Raw genomic sequence first — 21,115 nt, forward strand, 5'->3', positions numbered from 1 at the left:
CACTCCTGTCACTTTTCTCTTTCTTTTATCTCCTACCCTCTCTCTCTCTCTCGCTCTCCATTTCAGCCTTACTTCCTGTTTTTTGACACTGTGTGTGTCTGAGGTGAATGAGCTCATAAAAGAGCCAATCAATTACAGCAGACTTTATCACTGAACTGCAGTGCTTTGTACAGCCAATAGGTATTATTCTGTTGGTGTTGTTACACTGTATTATTCTGTTGGTGTTGTTACATTGTATTATTCTGTTGCTTTTGTTACACTGTATTATTCTGTTGGTGTTGTTACACTGTATTATTCTGTTGCTTTTGTTACACTGTATTATTCTGTTGGTGTTGTTACACTGTATTATTCTGTTGCTTTTGTTACACTGTATTATTCTGTTGGTGTTGTTACACTGTATTATTCTGTTGGTGTTGTTACATTGTATTATTCTGTTGCTTTTGTTACACTGTATTATTCTGTTGCTTTTGTTACACTGTATTATTCTGTTGGTGTTGTTACATTGTATTATTCTGTTGGTGTTGTTACATTGTATTATTCTGTTGCTTTTGTTACACTGTATTATTCTGTTGGTGTTGTTACATTGTATTATTCTGTTGCTTTTGTTACACTGTATTATTCTGTTGGTGTTGTTACATTGTATTATTCTGTTGCTTTTGTTACACTGTATTATTCTGTTGCTTTTGTTACACTGTATTATTCTGTTGCTTTTGTTACACTGTATTATTCTGTTGCTTTTGTTACACTGTATTATTCTGTTGCTTTTGTTACATTGTATTATTCTGTTGCTTTTGTTACACTGTATTATTCTGTTGCTTTTGTTACAATGTATTATTCTGTTGCTTTTGTTACAATGTATTATTCTGTTGCTTTTGTTACACTGTATTCTGCTGTCGCTGTTGCACTGTATCACTTATACATACTTATATTCTATTGTTTCCATTTGTTGGATGGCAGACAGATTAAAACAGATTACAGCATATTTAAAGTACAAACCAAAACACAACCATCAACAGTTTGATGTCATCCTCATGTGATTTCACTTGTGACGCTGTTCTCAGGTCAGATTGAAGGCTGATAGCAGCTGTTTGTGCTTGTTGAGGTGAATATATAGTCAGCATCTCAGGTGTCTGTGTGTGATTGTTTTGTTGTTTTCATTTCACCAATGACAACATTTTTAGACGGCCTCGACTTCCCATGTCTTGAATCAGATAAAATCGCAGAACTAGATCGGACAATAGAACTGAAAACAGTTGTCTCATTAGATGCTGAAAAGGCTTTTAACTGGATTGAGTAGGAGTATCTATTCACGGTAATACAGAAATTCAAGTTTTGGTGATGTTTTCGCCTCCTGGAAGAGACTCTTATTGTCACAGTTCAGCTTCCCTTTTCTCCTGCCACTCTGTCTCTGACACACTTAATCAGTTCATTCAGTGCACCTGTTTGTTACACCCATCTCATCAGCCTATACTGTATACCTGTTGGTCACACCTCGTCAGCTCAATCACACTCACCTGCCCGTCAGGGGACCGTTTCCCGTCGGTGGTCCGGCCCACTCCCTTGGCTCGGGGGATTCTGGGAGCTCGGGGGAAGCGTGGAGGTGACACAGCCTCCGGAATCCCAGGAGAAGACACAGCCTCAGCAGTCTCCAGACTCCCGCTCTCCGGAGCCCCAGCAGTTTCTGGAGCTGGATTTCCACTCCCCGGAGGAGCCTCTGCCTCCGAATGTCCGCTCTCCGGAGCCAAAGCATCCGGTTCCGAGGAACCCTCCCTCCAGACCCCCTTCACCCACCCGGCTGTGGATTCTGACTCTGCGGCCTTGGAGGAGTTCTAACCCTTCTCCGGGCCCTCTTTGCTGGGATAGAACATCATGTATCACTGTACGCAGATTACCTTTTGTTGTATGTGAATGACTCAGTGGCATCTTCTCCTACAATTAAATTGATTCTGATCGAATATGGTTCATTTTCAGGATATATATTAAACTTAAAAAAGAGTGAATTGTGCCCAAAAAACTATTTGGCTTACCAAATTCAACAGCCTTCAGTACTTTTTGGTTTGGCCAGTTCAGGTTTCAGGTACCTTGGTGTGAACATAACCCGCAGTCTTGCCTCTCTTCATACAGCCAATTTAACCCTGTGGTTGAATATATGAAAAACCTTCTTAGATGCAGCAACCTGCCCCAGGGAGCGCACCTGGTGTCACTACTACTAACGGTGCAGTCTATAAAAATGTATGTATTCCCAAAATTTCTGTACTTGTTTAGATGCTTACCAATATTCTTGCCAAAATCTTTTTTCCGATCTATTGATAACATTATTCTAAACTTTATCTGGGCAGGTAAGTCGCAACGAGTGAGAAAGGTCTTTCTCCAATGCCCGAGGGACATAGTTGGCCACTTCTCTAGCTTTGAATCTCTTTGTAGGAGATATGGTAAATGATAAATGGACCTGTACTTGTACAGCGCTTTTCTAGTCTTCCGAACACTCAAAGCGCTTTAACACTACATGACATCATTCACCCATGCACACCCATTCATACACTGATGAGAGGAGCTATGGTTCCACCTGCACATCAGCAGTAACTAATATTAACACACATTCACACACTGATGCCCTGCTGAGCCACAGTCGCCCACAATGTGACCTGTACCGTTCACATCTCTTCAGATATTTTCAGGTCCGCCACTTTGTAATGAAACACTTCTCAGTTTGTAGATGTTCTTGCCAGTGATCCCAGTGAAGAGTGAATTACAGTAGTCCAGTGGACCTTATTTTATTTATTTACTCTTGCTTAACTTTCCTGTTCTTTTCTTCTTTACTATTGTAAACTGATTAACACGTACACAAAGATATTGTGTCATATTGTACATTCTCATTAATAAAGTATATATAAAAAATAAAAAAGGAATTGTAGCTGGACAAATCGTTTTATCTGCTCAATTTGTTTACGGTGCTCATCTGTTTGTTCTTACTGTTTTTTACTGGTTCTGTTATATTTGGTGTTTATTCTGAGTGAAAACTGAGGAGCAAATTTCTTTTCAAGGTACAGTAAAATCTTAAGAGGCTCATGAAGAAAAATCAGGATAAATGATTCATGGAAGACGAGTTATAAAGTGTTATTGCTCAGGTAATGAACTCTGGCCTGAGAGTTCATTGCTCTGTGATTTATAATCAGCTGAAAACAGCTGCAGGGACTGACAGAAAACATCTTCACATGTTTACTACACAAACAGCCTAAAGTCTTGCTGCTGCCCCCACAGGCAGCAGTGTTCATTCCTGAAAACACTGTGTCCAGTCAAGAAATACATCTACTTTTTACGTGAAAAACAAAGACGGTTGTCTTTTGGTTTGTCAAATCAGCGAGCAGCAATCTCCGATTCTGAAAAGTGAAGACAATGCTTCATGTGTTAAAGCTGCATTATCTCTCCTGACCACCAGGGGGCGACTCCTCTGGTTGTATAGAAGTCTATGCTTCATGTGTTAAAGCTGCATTCTCTCTACTGACCACCAGGGGGCAACTCCTCTGGTTGTATTGAAGTCTATGCTTCATGTGTTAAAGCTGCATTCTCTCTCCTGACCACCAGGGGGCGACTCCTCTGGTTGTATAGAAGTCTATGCTTCATGTGTTAAAGCTGCATTCTCTCTCCTGACCACCAGGGGCGACTCCTCTGGTTGTATAGAAGTCTATGCTTCATGTGTTAAAGCTGCATTCTCTCTCCTGACCACCAGGGGGCGACTCCTCTGATTGTATAGAAGTCTATGCTTCATGTGTTAAAGCTGCATTCTCTCTCCTGACCACCAGGGGGCGACTCCTCTGGTTGTATAGAAGTCTATGCTTCATGTGTTAAAGCTCCATTCTCTCTCCTGACCACCAGGGGGCGACTCCTCTGGTTGTATAGAAGCCTCCTCTGTTCCTCCTTCTGTTTCATGGATTGTGGAGGTCTGGATCGAGGTCTATGCCTACTACAAGTCACAACAACACTATTGTAGTGGTTAAAAAAGGCACAAGAAGACCTACAAACACACCCACGCACCCACACACACACACACACACACATACCCATACAGACACACACACACACACACACGCACGTACACAAACACACACACACTCTGGTTACCGGGGCCGTGTCACATAAGTTTCTCTTTTCTCCATCTTTCCCTTCGACCATGAACTAATGAGTATCTCATGTCAAACTCTGCCTCACTGCTTCTCTGGTCACAGCAACAGACCACCGATCGCTCTGCAGGACCAAACCACACCATATCCCTGCAGCTGGACCCGTGTGTGATAGACAGCGGGACCGGGTGAGGACACACACACACATTACATTTACATTACATTTAATTTAGCTTACTTTCTGCTGTCCTTATATCAGTGAGGAGCTGGTTCCACTATTGAGGAGCTGGTTCCACTATTGAGAAGCTGGTTCCACCATTGAGGAGCTACAGTAGTCTAGGGGTGAGATGATCAGAGCCTGGACCAGAACCTGGATCAGAGCCTGGACCAGAACCCGTGCCGCCTTCTGACAACGTATTCTCCTGATGTTGTGCAGAATAGACCTACAGGATGTTGTGTAGCATGGACCTACAGGATGTTGTGTAGCATGGACCTACAGGATGTTGGTACGGTCTATAAACAGTAATACATGATGGTAAGGTCTATAAACAGTAAGACATGATGATAAGGTCTATAAACAATAAGACCTGATGGTAAGGTCTATAAACAATAAGACCTGATGGTAAGGTCTATAAACAATAAGACATGATGGTAAGGTCTATAAACAGTAATACATGATGGTAAGGTCTATAAACAATAAGACATGATGTAAGGTCTATAAACAGTAATACATGATGGTAAGGTCTATAAACAATAAGACATGATGGTAAGGTCTATAAACAATAAGACATGATGGTAAGGTCTATAAACAGTAAGACATGATGATAAGGTCTATAAACAATAAGACCTGATGATAAGGTCTATAAACAATAAGACATGATGGTAAGGTCTATAAACAATAAGACATGATGGTAAGGTCTATAAACAATAAGGCATGATGGTAAGGTCTATAAATAATAAGACATGATGGTAAGGTCTATAAACAATAAGACATGATGGTAAGGTCTATACATAATAAGACATGATGGTAAGGTCTATAAACAGTAATACATGATGGTAAGGTCTATAAACAATAAGGCATGATGGTAAGGTCTATAAATAATAAGACATGATGGTAAGGTCTATAAACAATAAGGCATGATGGTAAGGTCTATAAATAATAAGACATGATGGTAAGGTCTATAAACAGTAATACATGATGGTAAGGTCTATAAACAATAAGACATGATGTAAGGTCTATAAACAGTAATACATGATGGTAAGGTCTATAAACAATAAGACATGATGGTAAGGTCTATAAACAATAAGGCATGATGGTAAGGTCTATAAATAATAAGACATGATGGTAAGGTCTATAAACAATAAGACATGATGGTAAGGTCTATAAACAGTAAGACATGATGATAAGGTCTATAAACAATAAGACATGATGGTAAGGTCTATAAACAATAAGACATGATGGTAAGGTCTATAAACAGTAATACATGATGGTAAGGTCTATAAACAATAAGGCATGATGGTAAGGTCTATAAATAATAAGACATGATGGTAAGGTCTATAAACAATAAGACATGATGGTAAGGTCTATAAACAATAAGACATGATGGTAAGGTCTATAAACAATAAGGCATGATGGTAAGGTCTATAAACAATAAGACATGATGGTAAGGTCTATAAACAATAAGACATGATGGTAAGGTCTATAAACAATAAGGCATGATGGTAAGGTCTATAAACAATAAGACATGATGGTAAGGTCTATAAACAATAAGACATGATGGTAAGGTCTATAAACAATAAGACATGATGGTAAGGTCTATAAACAATAAGACATGATGGTAAGGTCTATAAACAGTAATACATGATGGTAAGGTCTATAAACAATAAGACATGATGGTAAGGTCTATAAACAGTAAGACATGATGGTAAGGTCTATAAACAATAAGACATGATGGTAAGGTCTATAAACAATAAGACATGATGGTAAGGTCTATAAACAATAAGACATGATGGTAAGGTCTATAAACAATAAGACATGATGGTAAGGTCTATAAACAATAAGACATGATGGTAAGGTCTATAAACAATAAGACATGATGGTAAGGTCTATAAACAGTAAGACATGATGGTAAGGTCTATAAACAATAAGACATGATGGTAAGGTCTATAAACAATAAGACATGATGGTAAGGTCTATAAACAATAAGACCTGATGGTAAGGTCTATAAACAATAAGACATGATGGTAAGGTCTATAAACAATAAGACATGATGGTAAGGTCTATAAACAATAAGACATGATGGTAAGGTCTATAAACAATAAGACATGATGGTAAGGTCTATAAACAGTAAGACATGATGATAAGGTCTATAAACAATAAGACATGATGGTAAGGTCTATAAACAGTAAGACATGATGGTAAGGTCTATAAATAAGCCTTTTTTGGTTGACATCACTAGACACCTGAATGAACTGAATTTAAAGCTACAGTGCAAAGACGATTACGTTAAATATACTTTTGTAAAATGAAGTACTTTATTTTAAGATAAACATTTTTCAAAACCTTTCTGTAATTTCTTCCATTTTGAAATCCAGCCCTTATTGTAATTCAAATGAGAGAATAACATTTTTTCATTATTTGAGTATTTATAATTCATCCAGTTAAATTGTAATACTGCTAATAAATATTGTTGAGATATTATTTATTGATTTGATTTGACAGTCAGTTGTTTACTCACAGATGTTAAAAGAACTGCTCGGCTACTTCAATACATATGAGACTAAATCATATCAAGTTAGACATTACTTGATGTTCCGGACATTTGTTGAACATTAGTTGAATATTCCTGTTCTAAAGGGTTCATCTCACCACCGTGTTGTACTGTGTGGCTGCGCACGCACGTTACCGTAACGTGTGGCTGCGCACGCACGTTACCGTCACGTGCGCGCGCCATTACGGTACAAACATAAACAGGAAGTCAGCTCAAACGGAAGTGGAGATTCGGCTCGTGCGGAAATGACTGAAAGTGGCGCTCAGGTCAGAAAGTAAACTCATAACTTTACGTTCACGTACTTCATGTAGCGCTCTGTGTTTTATGTGTATATGTATATAGATATCATGTCTGCAGCTTAAAAATCAGTAGCGCGTTCACAAGACTGATACAGAACACACGTTACACATATTCACATAGAACACGTTAGACACATAGTACCCGTTAGACACATAGTACACATAGTACTACCTGCTAGAGGAGTCAGTACCCGTTAGACACAATGTACACACAGTACAACCTACTAGAGGAGTCAGTACCCGTTAGACACAATGTACACACAGTACAACCTACTAGAGGAGTCAGTACCCGTTAGACACAATGTACACATAGTACAACCTACTAGAGGAGTCAGTACCCGTTAGACACATAGTACACGTTAGACACATAGTACACATAGTACTACCTGCTAGAGGAGTCAGTACCCGTTAGACACAATGTACACATAGTACAACCTACTAGAGGAGTCAGTACCCGTTAGACACAATGTACACATAGTACAACCTACTAGAGGAGTCAGTACCCGTTAGACACAATGTACACACAGTACAACCTACTAGAGGAGTCAGTACCCGTTAGACACAATGTACACACAGTACAACCTACTAGAGGAGTCAGTACCCGTTAGACACAATGTACACACAGTACAACCTACTAGAGGAGTCAGTACCCGTTAGACACAATGTACACACAGTACAACCTACTAGAGGAGTCAGTACCCGTTAGACACAATGTACACATAGTACAACCTACTAGAGGAGTCAGTACCCGTTAGACACAATGTACACACAGTACAACCTACTAGAGGAGTCAGTACCCGTTAGACACAATGTACACATAGTACAACCTGCTAGAGGAGTCAGTACCCGTTAGACACAATGTACACATAGTACAACCTACTAGAGGAGTCAGTACCCGTTAGACACAATGTACACATAGTACAACCTACTAGAGGAGTCAGTACCCGTTAGACACAATGTACACACAGTACAACCTACTAGAGGAGTCAGTACCCGTTAGTCACATAGTACACATAGTACTACCTGCTAGAGGAGTCAGTACCCATTAGACACAATGTACACATAGTACTACCTGCTAGAGGAGTCAGTACCCGTTAGACACCCGTTAGACACAATGTACACATAGTACCTGCTAGAGGAGTCAGTACCCGTTAGACACATTGTACACATAGGACTACCTGCTAGAGGAGTCAGTACCCGTTAGACACAATGTACACATAGTACTACCTGCTAGAGGAGTCAGTACCCGTTAGACACATAGTACACATAGTACTACCTGCTAGAGGAGTCAGTACCCGTTAGACACATTGTACACATAGTACTACCTGCTAGAGGATTCAGTACCCGTTAGATACAATGTACACATAGTACTACCTGCTAGAGGAGTCAGTACCCATTAGACACAATGTACACATAGTACTACCTGCTAGAGGAGTCAGTACCCGTTAGACACATAGTACACATAGTACTACCTGCTAGAGGAGTCAGTACCCGTTAGACACATAGTACACATAGTACTACCTGCTAGAGGAGTCAGTACCCATTAGACACATAGTACACATAGGACTAGTTACCTGCTAGAGTCAGTCAGTACCCGTTAGACACATTGTACACATAGTACTACCTGCTAGAGGAGTCAGTACCCGTTAGACACATTGTACACATAGTACTACCTGCTAGAGGAGTCAGTACCCGTTAGACACAATGTACACATAGTACTACCTGCTAGAGGAGTCAGTACCCGTTAGACACATAGTACACATAGGACTACCTGCTAGAGGAGTCAGTACCCATTAGACACATAGTACACATAGGACTAGTTACCTGCTAGAGTCAGTCAGTACCTGTTAGACACATAGTACACATAGTACTACCTGCTAGAAGAGTCAGTACCTGTTAGACACATAGTACACATAGTACTACCTGCTAGAGGAGTCAGTACCCGTTAGACACAATGTACACATAGGACTAGTTACCTGCTAGAGGAGTCAGTACCCGTTAGACACAATGTACACATAGTACTACCTGCTAGAGGAGTCAGTACCCATTAGACACATAGTACACATAGGACTAGTTACCTGCTAGAGTCAGTCAGTACCCGTTAGACACAATGTACACATAGTGCTACCTGCTAGAGGAGTCAGTACCCGTTAGACACATTGTACACATAGTACTACCTGCTAGAGGAGTCAGTACCCGTTAGACACAATGTACACATAGTACTACCTGCTAGAGGAGTCAGTACCCGTTAGACACATTGTACACATAGTACTACCTGCTAGAGGAGTCAGTACCCGTTAGACACAATGTACACATAGTACTACCTGCTAGAGGAGTCAGTACCCGTTAGACACATAGTACACATAGTACAACCTGCTAGAGGAGTCAGTACCCGTTAGACACATAGTACACATAGTACTACCTGCTAGACGAGTCAGTACCCGTTAGTCACATAGTACACATAGTACTACCTGCTAGAGGAGTCAGTACCCGTTAGACACATAGTACACATAGTACTACCTACTAGAGGAGTCAGTACCCGTTAGACACATAGTACACATAGGACTAGTTACCTGCTAGAGTCAGTCAGTACCCGTTAGTCACATAGTACACATAGTACTACCTGCTAGAGGAGTCAGTACCCGTTAGACACATAGTACACATAGGACTAGTTACCTGCTAGAGTCAGTCAGTTCAGCACGTCATGTTACAAAGGTACTCTACAAGTACTGACTGGTACTACTTCTGTCTAGTTCTACTACTGTCTAGTAATACTATCTACTATCAACAATAAGACATGTTGGTACTGTCTTTAACCAGTAATACATGATTGGTACGGTCTGTAAACAGTAATACGTGATGGTACAGTCTATAACCAGTAATACGTGATGGTACGGTCTATAACCAGTAATACGTGATGGTACAGTCTATAACCAGTAATACGAGATGGTACGGTCTATAACCAGTAATACATAATGGTACAGTCTGTAGTATTTTATGTGTGTACTGACAGTGAGTTGTCTAAGTAAAACACTTAATACCAGATTGACTCTTCGGGCGCAGTGCGTCCATCTTTATTGTCTTCTTACCTACGAGTCACTTGTGCACCTTGGTGATGTCATCACAACAACACTATTACAAACAGGAAGTAGTCAATATACTACACAGTCTATAACCAGTAATACGTGATGGTACGGTCTATCAACAGTGAGACGTGAAGGTACAGTCTATAACCAGTAATACGTGATTGTTACGGTCTATAACCAGAAATGCTGCGTTCACACCAAAAGCGTTGCAAAGTTTTCGCGCAAGTAGATTGAATACAAAGTCGACGCGAATGGCGCTAATGATGCAAAGCAAAAAATTCGCTTGAGTTGCAAAAGCCAATCAGCGTTGAGACGCTCCGCCCGTCATCACCAACGTTGTGTTGGTCAATCTAACTGGCTGCTGCTCCTCTCGTAGCGCTGGAAGCAGCAGTCATTCAGACGTAGTCAGTGAAAGTCACCGAGCTGTGTGTGCCTACGGGTGGTGTTATGAACCCAGACACCAGGGCGTTAGATGTTCTGACGTTTGTGGGATTTCCACAAAAAGTATAAAGCTGAAATAGTGGTTATTTCTTCCATGGTGGATGGCGGAAGTTATAACTTCCCACGGAGATAAGCATCGCCCCCTCTCTGGCGGGAATGACGGGAATAAACCACAAATAGTCAGGCAAGTAACGCTTTTGGTGTGAACGCATCATAAGACATGTTGGTACTGTCTATAACCAGTGATACATGATAGTAAGGTCTATAAACAGTAATACATAATTTTAAGGTCTATGAACCGTATGACATGATAGTAACGATCTATAAACAGTAGAGTGATGTGTCTTTGCAGCTTTTTGCTCGTCTTGAGGCCCGTCGCTGTCTGAAGGACATTGAACCTCAACTGTTTCCTGAACATGGAGGACCCAACCATGGTGACTGCCCATTTCCTGTCAGCACAGGTCACATGACATCAAGGAACCACATTGATTGATTATCAGAGGAGTATTGACTGATCAGCTCACTTGTGTTTGACAGGTGAGGTGGTGGAGCTGTATGGAACAGAGGGAACAGGTGAGCTCACCTGATAGGAAATACTCATGCCTTTAACCTGGTTAGAACTTCCTGTAACGTGTGTGTGTGTGTGTGTGTGTGTGTGTGTGTTTCAGGGAAGACGGAGTTGCTTTACCACCTCCTGTGTCGCTGTGTGTTGCCGGTGGCTAGTGGCGGTCTAGAGGTGGACGTTGTGTTCGTGGACACCAACTACAGTCTGGACATGTTACGACTGGTCAGCATCCTGGACAGCCGACTGAATGCGGGTACAGACACACACACACACACACACACACACACCAAATAAGACGGAGTAAAGTTATCTGCATTTTTTTAACATTCTTTCAGGGTCGTACTGGGAATACATTTTGCCGGAAATCTAACATCATCGGTGCTTTGTCTGTCTGTCTGTCTGTCTGTCTGTCTGTCTGTCTGTCTGTCTGTGTCTCTCTCTCTCTCTCTCTGTCCAGCTCGTTCTACCGGCTCGTCTTCAGACGAATCCGATGAGGCGGCCTTGCATTTGTGTCTTTCTCGGCTCTTGGTCGTCCACTGCTCCTCCTCATCCCAGCTCGTTCTCACCCTCCACTTTCTGGAGACTTCCCTGTCGTCCCGGCCTGGACTCGCACTCCTCGCCATCGACAGCATCTCTGCTTTCTATTGGCTGGACCGATGCGAGGGTGGAGCCAGCGTCACCAAACAGGAAGAGAAACTCAGCAAGTGTATAGAGCTGCTGGGTCGGCTGCTCAGGTAGATATTCAGCAACTAGATGGTTGTAGTTGTAATTGAGGAGGTTCTAGAGCTCTTTTAGAATGGTACTAGTGGTCAATTAGGTGGTTATAGAGCTCCTTCAGATGGTACTAGTATTAGGTGGTACTAGTGGTCCATTACATGGTTATAGAGCTCCTTTAGATGGTACTAGTATTAGGTGCTACTAGTAGTCTATCAGGTTGTTTTAGAGCTCCTTCAGATGGTACTAGTATTATGTGTTATTAGTAGTCTATTAGGTGGTTCTAGAGCTCCTTCAGATGGTACTAGTATTAGGTGGTACTAGTGGTTCATTACAGGGTTGTAGAGCTCCATTAGGTGGTACTATTCAATTCAATTTAGTTTAGTCTAAAAAAAAAAAAAGGATGGACAGAAGCAATAGATGGCATGTGACCAGATGAACAGCATTACAGAGTTACAACACAGTATATGAATATGCCAGAATTTTTGGAATAAGGTGTGGAAGGTATGATTTTCACAATCCATGAAACAGAAGGAGGAAGAGAGGAGAGGTGTGCAGGGGGCCATCAGCAGGGCCAAGGCAGGAGGCCGGCTCACCAGGTAGGAGGCATTGCAAAAGATGCCGGACCAATGAGGCCAGGCCCTTTAGGCAGGAGGCACAAAAAAGGAGGCAGGTCCATTGGGAAGGAGGCCAGGTCCAGGCCAGGGGCTGGGTGCAGGAAGCAGGGGCAAGGATTCAGGACCCAGGACCCAGGACCAGCTTCAGACACAGCCAGATCCAATGGACCCTTTGAGGCGAGACGGCACAAAGACTCCGGGGAAGAAATAGAGTTAGTAATGTGCAATGAAGAGACGTAAAGGAGAGAGAGAAGAGGAGAGAGGTGCTCAGTGTATCCCAAAACGTCCCCCAGCAGCCTATAAGCCTATAGCAGCATATCTAGAGGCTGGACCACCTAAGACTTCTTGAGGAGAGGTTTAATTACAGCTACTTTGAAGGAATGTGGTACATTACTGTAACTCCCTCCTGGCAGGTCTACCTGCTAATGCCATTCGACCGCTACAGCTTATCCAGAATGCAGCTGCTCGACTGGTCTTCAACCTCCCGAAATGTACCCACACTACTCCGCTCCTCCGCGACCTTCACTGGTTACCGGTGGCCGCCCGCATCCGCTTCAAAACATTGGTACTTGCGTACCGGGCTGCGAACAGATCGGGTCCAGATCGGGTCCGGTCTACATCCAGGACATGGTAAAACCGTACACCCCAGCTCGTTCACTTCGCTACGTTCGGCTTGTAGCTCCTTCACTACGAGCTAAACACTCAACAAAGTCACAACTGTTTGCTGTGCTGGCTCCTCAATGGTGGAACAAGCTCCCCATTGACATCAGGACAGCAGAAAGTCTCTACATCTTCCGTCGCAAACTACAAACACATCTTATTTGACTATACCTTGAATAGGGAAGGTAGCGCCGTGGTAGCACTTTAGTAGCACTTAAATGGCTCCTACTGATAGCACTTTGTAGTTTCACTTTATTGAAGAACTTGTTGCTCTGAGTTTGGACTCACGGTTTAATGCACTTATTGTAAGTCGCTTTGGATAAAAGCGTCAGCTAAATGATATGTAACATGGCCTGTTAGCAAAGACACATTAACAATATACAACAGAGAGGTGCCAATTAAAGGCAACACGTCTTTAAGCAGCCTCGTTGGGATGGGGTCCAAGAGACAGGTAGACGGTTTAGAAGTAGAAACCGTTGAAGACAATTAGTCAAAGTTGATGGGAGAAAAGCCATCCAAATATACACCAGGGTATACAGCCGTTTCAAAGGCCACTCCACTTAAGGACAGATCAGCACTGGTTTATGGCAAGAGATCATCAATTTTGCCTCTTAATAGTTAGAATCTCTTCATTGAAGAAGTTCATGAAGTCATTACTAGTGAGGTCTATAGGAATACACGGCTCCACAGAGCTACTACTACTACTACTACTACTACTATTGCTGAGGTCTATAGGAATACATGGCTCCACAGAGCTGTGACTCTCTGTCAGCCTGGCTACAGTGCTAAAGAGAAACCTGGGATTGTTCTTATTTTTCTCTATTACTGATGAGTAATAGGCTGCTCTGGCATTACGAAGGGCCTTCTTATATGTTTTAAGACTATTTCGCCAAACTAAGCGTGATTCTTCCAGATTGGTGGAACACCATATGCTTTCAAGCTTTGGTGATGTTTGCTTTAGTTTTTGGGTCTGAGGGTTCTACCAGGGAACAAACCTCCTTTGCCTCACTGTCTTTTTCTTCAGTGGGGCCATCGAGTCTAGTGTCATTCTCAGTGAGCCTGTAGCACTATCGACAAGATGATCAATCTGGGACGGACTAAAGCACAGGAGTCCTCTATTATAAATGTTTGCATGCATGTCTGCTTATGACAAGGTACATACAGTTAAATTACCACAACATTTCCAGTTTATTCCTGTTTATTCCCGTTAATTCCCGTTAATTCCTGTATATTCGCGTTTATTCCCGTTGAAAGTTTCCAACTTTGAATATTCACGGAATTTTGCAACCCTGTGCGGGACCCACCATCACCCCTGAATTACAAGCCACAACGTAAATCAAGGAACATTTTCAACTTCTAGAATTGATTTAATGAAAAGATCATGCAGTTTGAACCTGAAATAGGTCAGAATATCAGTTTGCCAACACAAAAATTGTGGACGCGGCTGCTCGGGGCTGTGGCCGGAAATCATCGGTGCCTGTCGTGGCGGCAACCCTAGAACCCGGTGGTGGACACCGGGGGTGAGGGTAGCCGTCAAACTGAAGAAGGAGGCCTTTCGGGCCTGGCTGGCCCAGGGGTCTCCTGAAGCAGCTGACGGGTACCGGCGGGCCAAAAGGGCTGCAGCGACGATGGTCGCGGAGGCTAAAACTCGGGCATGGGAGGAGTTCGGGGAGGCCATGGAGAAGGACTTTCGGTTGGCCTCAAGGAAGTTCTGGCAAACCATCCGACGGCTCAGGAAGGGAAAGCAGGGTCTACCCCAGGCTGTTCTCAGCAGGGGGGGGGAACTGCTGACCCGGACTGGGGACATCGTTGGGCGGTGGAAAGAGCACTTTGAGGAACTCCTAAACCCGGCCAACATGTCCCCCGGAGAGGGGGCAGCGCCGGAAGACTTTGGGGTGGATTCACCCATATCCCTGGCAGAGGTCGCTAAGGTAGTCAAAAAACTCCTTGGTGGCAAGGCGCCAGGGGTGGATGAGATCCGCCCTGAGATGCTGAAAGCGCTGGACATTGTTGGGCTGTCTTGGTTGACACGCCTTTTCAGTGTCGCATGGGGGTCGGGAACAGTGCCCATGGACTGGCAGACCGGGGTGGTGGTTCCCATCTTCAAGAAGGGGGACCGGAGAGTGTGCTCGAACTATCGTGGTATCACACTGCTCAGCCTCCCGGGAAAAGCTTATGCCAGGGTGCTGGAGAGGAGGCTCCGACCGCTTGTCGAACCTCAGATTCAGGACGAACAGTGCGGATTCCGTCCCGGTCGTGGAACAGTGGACCAGCTCTTTACCCTCGCAAGATTACTGGAGGGGTCCTGGGAGTTTGCCCAACCAGTTTACATGTGCTTTGTAGACCTGGAGAAGGCTTTCGACCGGGTCCCTCAGGGGTTTTTGTGGGGGGTGCTGCGGGAGTATGGGGTGCCGGACCCGTTGGCACGGGCCATCCGGTCTCTGTACGCCTGCAGTAGGAGCTGTGTTCGTCTCCTCGGTAGTAAGTCAGACACGTTCCCGGTGGGTGTTGGCCTCCGCCAGGGCTGCCCTTTATCACCGGTCCTGTTCGTGACCTTCATGGACAGGATATCTAGACGCAGCCAGGGGGCGGAGAGGATCCGGTTCGGGAGTCTCGGGATCGCCTCTCTGCTGTTTGCGGATGATGTGGTCCTGTTTGCCTCCTCGGACCGTGACCTCCAGCATTCACTGGGGCGTTTTGCAGCCGAGTGCGAAGCGGCAGGGATGAGAGTTAGCACCTCCAAATCTGAGGCCATGGTGCTCTGCCGGAAACCGGCGGATTGCTCCCTCCAGGTGGGGGCAAACTGCCTACCCCAAGCGAAGGAGTTCAAGTATCTCGGGGTCTTGTTCATGAGTGAGGGTAAGGTGGAGCGAGAGATCGATAGGCGGATCGGTGCGGCTGCAGCAGTAAAACAGGCGCTGTACCGGTCCGTCTTAGTGAAGAGGGAGCTGAGCCGGAAGGCAAAGCTCTCCATTTACTGGTCGGTCTACGTTCCAACCCTCACCTATGGTCACGAACTCTGGGTCGTGACCGAAAGAACGAGATCTCGGATACAAGCGGCCGAAATGAGCTTCCTCCGTAGGGTGGCCGGGCTCAGCCTTAGAGATAGGGTAAGGAGCTCGGACATCAGGGGGGAGCTTGGAGTCGAGTCGCTGCTCCTTCGTGTCGAAAGGAGTCAGCTGAGGTGGTTCGGGCATCTAGTCAGGATGCCTCCTGGACGCCTCCCATTAGAGGTTTTCCGGGCACGTCCAACTGGTAGGAGGCCCCGGGGAAGACCGAGGACACGCTGGAGGGATTATATCTCCCGGCTGGCCTTGGAACGCCTCGGGATCCCCCAGAATGAGCTGGAAAGTGCTGCGGGTGAGAGGGAAGCCTGGGTCGGCCTGCTGAACCTGCTGCCACCGCGACCCGACCCCGGATAAGCGGGTGATAATGGATGGATGGATGGAACACAAAAATTGTTAGAAATATTCCCTTTCTAAAGGGCTTTCTAGTGGTCACTGAGGAGGTGATATGGGTGTTTTATGTGGTTCTAGTGGTAAATGTGGAAGATCTGGAGGTTATTTAGGTGTTTCTAGTGGTGATTGAGATTGTTGGGGTCCCTTCTAGGATCTTTCAGAAGATTTTATTAGAATGTAGCAATTTGGGGGGGGGGGTTATTGGGAGTGTTGGGCAACATTTTCATCAACATCATGCAAGCACCAAAACTCTTCAGTAGATTCACTCACAGTTGAAGAACTAAAGCTGTTCTGTAGGAACATGATAAAACAACACCTCAGTAATGCTCTGCTTGCTGGGTTGACTGTAGACACCTGTAAATAGTTGACATATTTCTTGGATGAATCCGTCTAATCTGTCGCTCCTCCTCTTAGGGATTATAGAATCACTGTTTTTGCCACCTGCCACGCCATCAGGAGGAGCTACAATGGATCCTCCTGCTCTGACTACGACCGACCATACCTCTGTCGGCCCTGGCAGCGGCTGGTTACCCACCGGCTGCTGTGCTCCAGGCAGGAGGCTGCAAACAACATGGCCACCACAGCAGGAAGCAGCAAGGAGCAGAGGAGACAGCAAGTCTTCACCGTTCACTGCACCTCCTCCGGCTCCATGACAAAGGGTTACAGCAGCAGCTCCTTCTACGTGACAGATAGAGGAGTGAAGTTCATCTGAACTGCCATTGACTGAGCTCCTGCTCACATGACATTAAACATCAGTGAACCCCTCTGTTTCCATGATGTTATTGATTTTGTTTGTTCTTTTTATATGTAACCTAGTGGGAAAGATGTTGTCACCACTAAAGCCACTAGAGGGCACTGTACTTTAGAGGAAGCCAGTAGACGGGTTGGTTGTTTTCCGTTGCTGTATGAGATGAGTGTCTGTAGCCACCGCATGTGCATTTAAGCTAGCACCAAGATAAAACGTAAAGAACTACTACAGTTATTTTTGCACTTTACAAACCTAGTCAAACACTCCAAATTAGAGACCCCACTCCTGGTACCAAAATGTGTAGGCAGGTGAAACTTGATAAGACACCAGACACAACACTATCTTCAGGGATCTTTATTTCTCGACTACTCTTAAGGAATTAAGAGTAGTATTAAATTAATTTGGAATGTCCAATTTAGAATAGATTCAACAAAGATGGTCCAGTACATTTACACTGTGCACATAGAATCTCACTTGAAAACCTAACTAACTCAAAGTGCAAATAATCTGTGTATAATTCAAGTGCATACATTCAGTGCATAAATACAGTGCAAAAATAACTGTAGAGGTAGTTCTTTACGTTTTATCTTGGTGCTAGCTTAAATGCACATGCGGTGGCTACAGACACTCATCCCATACAGCAACGGAAAACAACCAACCCGTCTACTGGCTTCCTCTAAAGTACAGTGCCCTCTAGTGGCTTTAGTGGTGACAACATCTTTCCCACTAGGTTACATATATTTGGATTAATGTGTAAATACATTTGTCAAATTTCAATAAAGTAGTGATCCAGGAGGTGTAATTGTGTTTGTCAGGCCTTTTTTCTGCACAGCTAGAAGTGCTGTGATGCAAATACTGCTATTGCCGCTATTACATCTGGGATCCATTGGGTTCTTGCCCATTAGGTGTTTCTAGTGGCCCATCAGGTGTATCTAGTGGCCCATTAGGTGGTTATAATGGCTCTTTAGGTGTTTCTCAAAATAACTAAGGTGGATCTAGTGGTCCAATGGGTGTTTCTAGTGGCACATTAGGTGTTTCTACTGGTCCATTAGGTGGTTCTAGTGGCACATTAGGTGTTTCTAGTGGTCCATTCTGTGTTTCTAGTGGCCCATTAGGTGGTTCTAGTGGTAGGGGGTTTTAGTGGCTATTAGGTGTTTCTCACAATTGTTGAGGTGGTTCTAGTGGCCCATTAGATGATTCTAGTGGCTCATTATGTGTTGCTAGCAGCTCATTTGGTGGTTATAGTGGCCAATTAGGTCATTTAGGGGATTCTATTCAATTCAGTTTATTTAGTATAACCCAAAATCACAAATTACAAATTTGCCTCAGAGTGCATTACAATCTGTACACATAGAACATCCCTGTCCCAGGACCTCACGTCAGATCAGGAAGAACTCCCAAAAAAACAGAAAACACCCTTTCATTGGGAAAAAGGAGAGTAACAGAGGAGGATCCCTCTCCCCGGATAGCCAGAAGGCCGGCCTGCCAGGCAGGAGGCATCGCGAAAGACGCCTGACCAATGAGGCCAGGCCCTTGAGGCAAAACTGTGTCTGCCCATAAACTAAAAGTGGAAGCTGGTTCCATAAAAGAGGAGCTTGATAACTGAAGGCTCTTGCTCCCATCCTACTTTTTAGGACTCTAGGAACCACAAGTAGCCCCACATTTAGTGAGCAGCTCTCTAGTGGGGCAATATGGTACTACAAGCTCCTTAAGATATGATGGTGCATCACCAATCAAGGCTTTGTAGGTGAGGAGAAGAATTTTAAATGTGATTCTTGATTTTACAGGGAGCCAGTGCAGAGCAGCTAATACAGGAGTCATGTGATCTCTTTTCTTAGTTTTTGTGAGTACACGAGCTGCAGCATTCTGGATCAACTGGAGGGACTTAAGAGACTTATTAGAGCAGCCTGATAATAAGGAGTTGCAGTAATCTAGTCTGGAAGTAACAAACGCGTGAACCAGCTTTTCTGCATCTTTTTGAGACAAGATGTGCCTGATTTTTGAAATGTTACGTAGATGTTATATTTCATAATAAATAGGATAATATGATGTTAAAGGTTGTATTCGGTTTCTGTTTGAGGCACACGCAGTCACTGTCCAGATAGAGACCGGCTCCTCGCGGATCCAGTCCGACTCCTCGCGGATCCAGTCCGACTCCTCGCGGATCCAGTCCGGCTCCTCGCGGCTGCAGTCCGGCTCCTCGGATAAATAGTCCGGGACTTCAGGTCTGATGACAGACGCCGCTTCACCAGAGCACCCCACCAACAGATCCATCCGCGGGGTCAGACACTTTTTGCACTCCACAATACACCGAAACTAGTCCGCCACAGACCCAGAGACACAGACGCGTTACAGACTGCACCTCCCAGTGAATGTAGCCTCTATCCAGGCTTAAGAAATGAGCTGTGCCCGGTAAATGTTCCGGTCCTGAGTGGATGTTTATGGATCTACTTCTCCTGCTGTCGCTGACAGGCGGTGCTTCGGTCGCTCCAAACATGGCCTCCATGACGGAGCGACCGCTTCAACTTTAATTTTTCGCCAATTGTTCAGTGCTAAACCGTGTTTTTCTCCCCTGCGCCCCTCGGGAATGTTTCCCCGGAACCTCGCATCCTCATGGCGAAGTGCTGAAGCAGAAGTTCTGCTGGGTTCTAACGGATCGGTTTAAATAGAAAGGAAAAACAGAATACCATCAAATCAGTAGGTTCTTCTGCTTCCTCTCTGCTAGAGCTAACGCTCACCTCCTCTCTGTCGGTACCTGGGTTTACCTGGGGTAGGGTTACCTGGGTTAGGGGGTTAGTGGTCTCGTGTTCGGGAGGAGAAGAATGAGCGCGCGGGGCAGCTCGGTCCTGCAGCTAGCAGCTAGCTGATGCTAAGCTAACAGGAAGCTAACGGCTAGCGGCTAACTGTTGGTACTATTCAGCATTTATGAAATAAATAATTTCATTTAACCCCGAGTAAAGGTTCATAATGAATGATAAGTGTTCTGGTCGTTTTAATAACTATTGATCTATTTATTTCTGTATTTCATGTTCCTTTGAGAACCAACTAGTGTCATCAGGGTTCTGTCTTCAGGGTTTCTGTCATTAGGGTTATATCGCCAGGGTTCTGTCATAAGGGTTTCTATTGGGGTTCCTCTCGTCAGGGTTCTGTCATCAAGGTTCCGTTGTCAAGGTTTCTATCATCAGGGTTCTCTCTTCAGGATTCTATGAAACCATGGGTCTGTTGTGACAAGACATCAGTAGTATAAGTATTCAGATCTCTTCAGTACACATACTAATACCACACTGGATAAATACTTTGTTATAGTACAAGTACTTATATCACACCGCCATTTCTTACAGTTATTTCTAAAGTTATTTTAGGAAAGAGTCGCTCTAGAGCCGGTCTAAAGCAAGAGTCGCTCTAGAGCCGGTCTAAAGCCAGAGTCCCTCTAGAGCCGGTCTAAAGCAAGAGTCGCTCTAGAGCCGGTCTAAAGCAAGAGTCGCTCTAGAGCCGGTCTAAAGCAAGAGTCGAGCTAGAGCCGGTCTAAAGCAAGAGTCGCTCTAGAGCCGGTCTAAAGCAAGAGCCGGTCTAAAGCCAGAGTCGCTCTACAGCTGGTCTAAAGCCAGAGTCGCTCTAGAGCCGGTCTAAAGCAA

At 44.3% G+C, this 21,115-nt stretch overlaps 2 protein-coding genes across 12 annotated transcripts in view; both read left to right on the forward strand.

Moving 5' to 3' along the window:
• Nucleotides 1–7,062: 7,062 nt before the first annotated feature.
• xrcc2 (X-ray repair complementing defective repair in Chinese hamster cells 2) lies at nucleotides 7,063–17,500 on the forward strand. Its single transcript, XM_034560351.1, has 6 exons — nucleotides 7,063–7,158; nucleotides 11,071–11,152; nucleotides 11,256–11,291; nucleotides 11,387–11,536; nucleotides 11,741–12,017; nucleotides 17,147–17,500. Exons 1-6 carry the CDS (start codon nucleotides 7,138–7,140, stop codon nucleotides 17,442–17,444), a joined length of 864 nt encoding a protein of 287 aa, XP_034416242.1. The 5' UTR covers nucleotides 7,063–7,137; the 3' UTR covers nucleotides 17,445–17,500.
• Nucleotides 17,501–19,734: 2,234 nt separating this feature from the next.
• Nucleotides 19,735–21,115, forward strand: part of LOC117749363 (histone-lysine N-methyltransferase 2C-like) — an 83,420-nt gene continuing 82,039 nt past the window's right edge. For all 11 annotated transcript variants that reach the window (XM_034559793.1, XM_034559798.1, XM_034559796.1 and 8 more), the window contains exon 1: nucleotides 19,735–20,177. The gene's annotated coding sequence lies outside the window, so the exon portion shown is untranslated. The remainder of the gene's footprint in view (nucleotides 20,178–21,115) is intronic.

The sequence above is a fragment of the Cyclopterus lumpus genome, chromosome 20 (assembly GCF_009769545.1).
Source record: "Cyclopterus lumpus isolate fCycLum1 chromosome 20, fCycLum1.pri, whole genome shotgun sequence".
In the NCBI taxonomy this organism is placed as follows: domain Eukaryota; kingdom Metazoa; phylum Chordata; class Actinopteri; order Perciformes; family Cyclopteridae; genus Cyclopterus; species Cyclopterus lumpus.

What these genes read in the sequence shown, in the direction of transcription:
- xrcc2 (XM_034560351.1), top strand. Translation starts at nt 7,138, where the DNA reads ATGACTGAAAGTGGCGCTCAG. An exon ending in TGACTGAAAGTGGCGCTCAG is followed by an intron (nt 7,159 to 11,070) that starts GTCAGAAAGTAA and finishes GTGTCTTTGCAG; the next exon opens with CTTTTTGCTCGTCTTGAGGC. An exon ending in ACATGGAGGACCCAACCATG is followed by an intron (nt 11,153 to 11,255) that starts GTGACTGCCCAT and finishes TGTGTTTGACAG; the next exon opens with GTGAGGTGGTGGAGCTGTAT.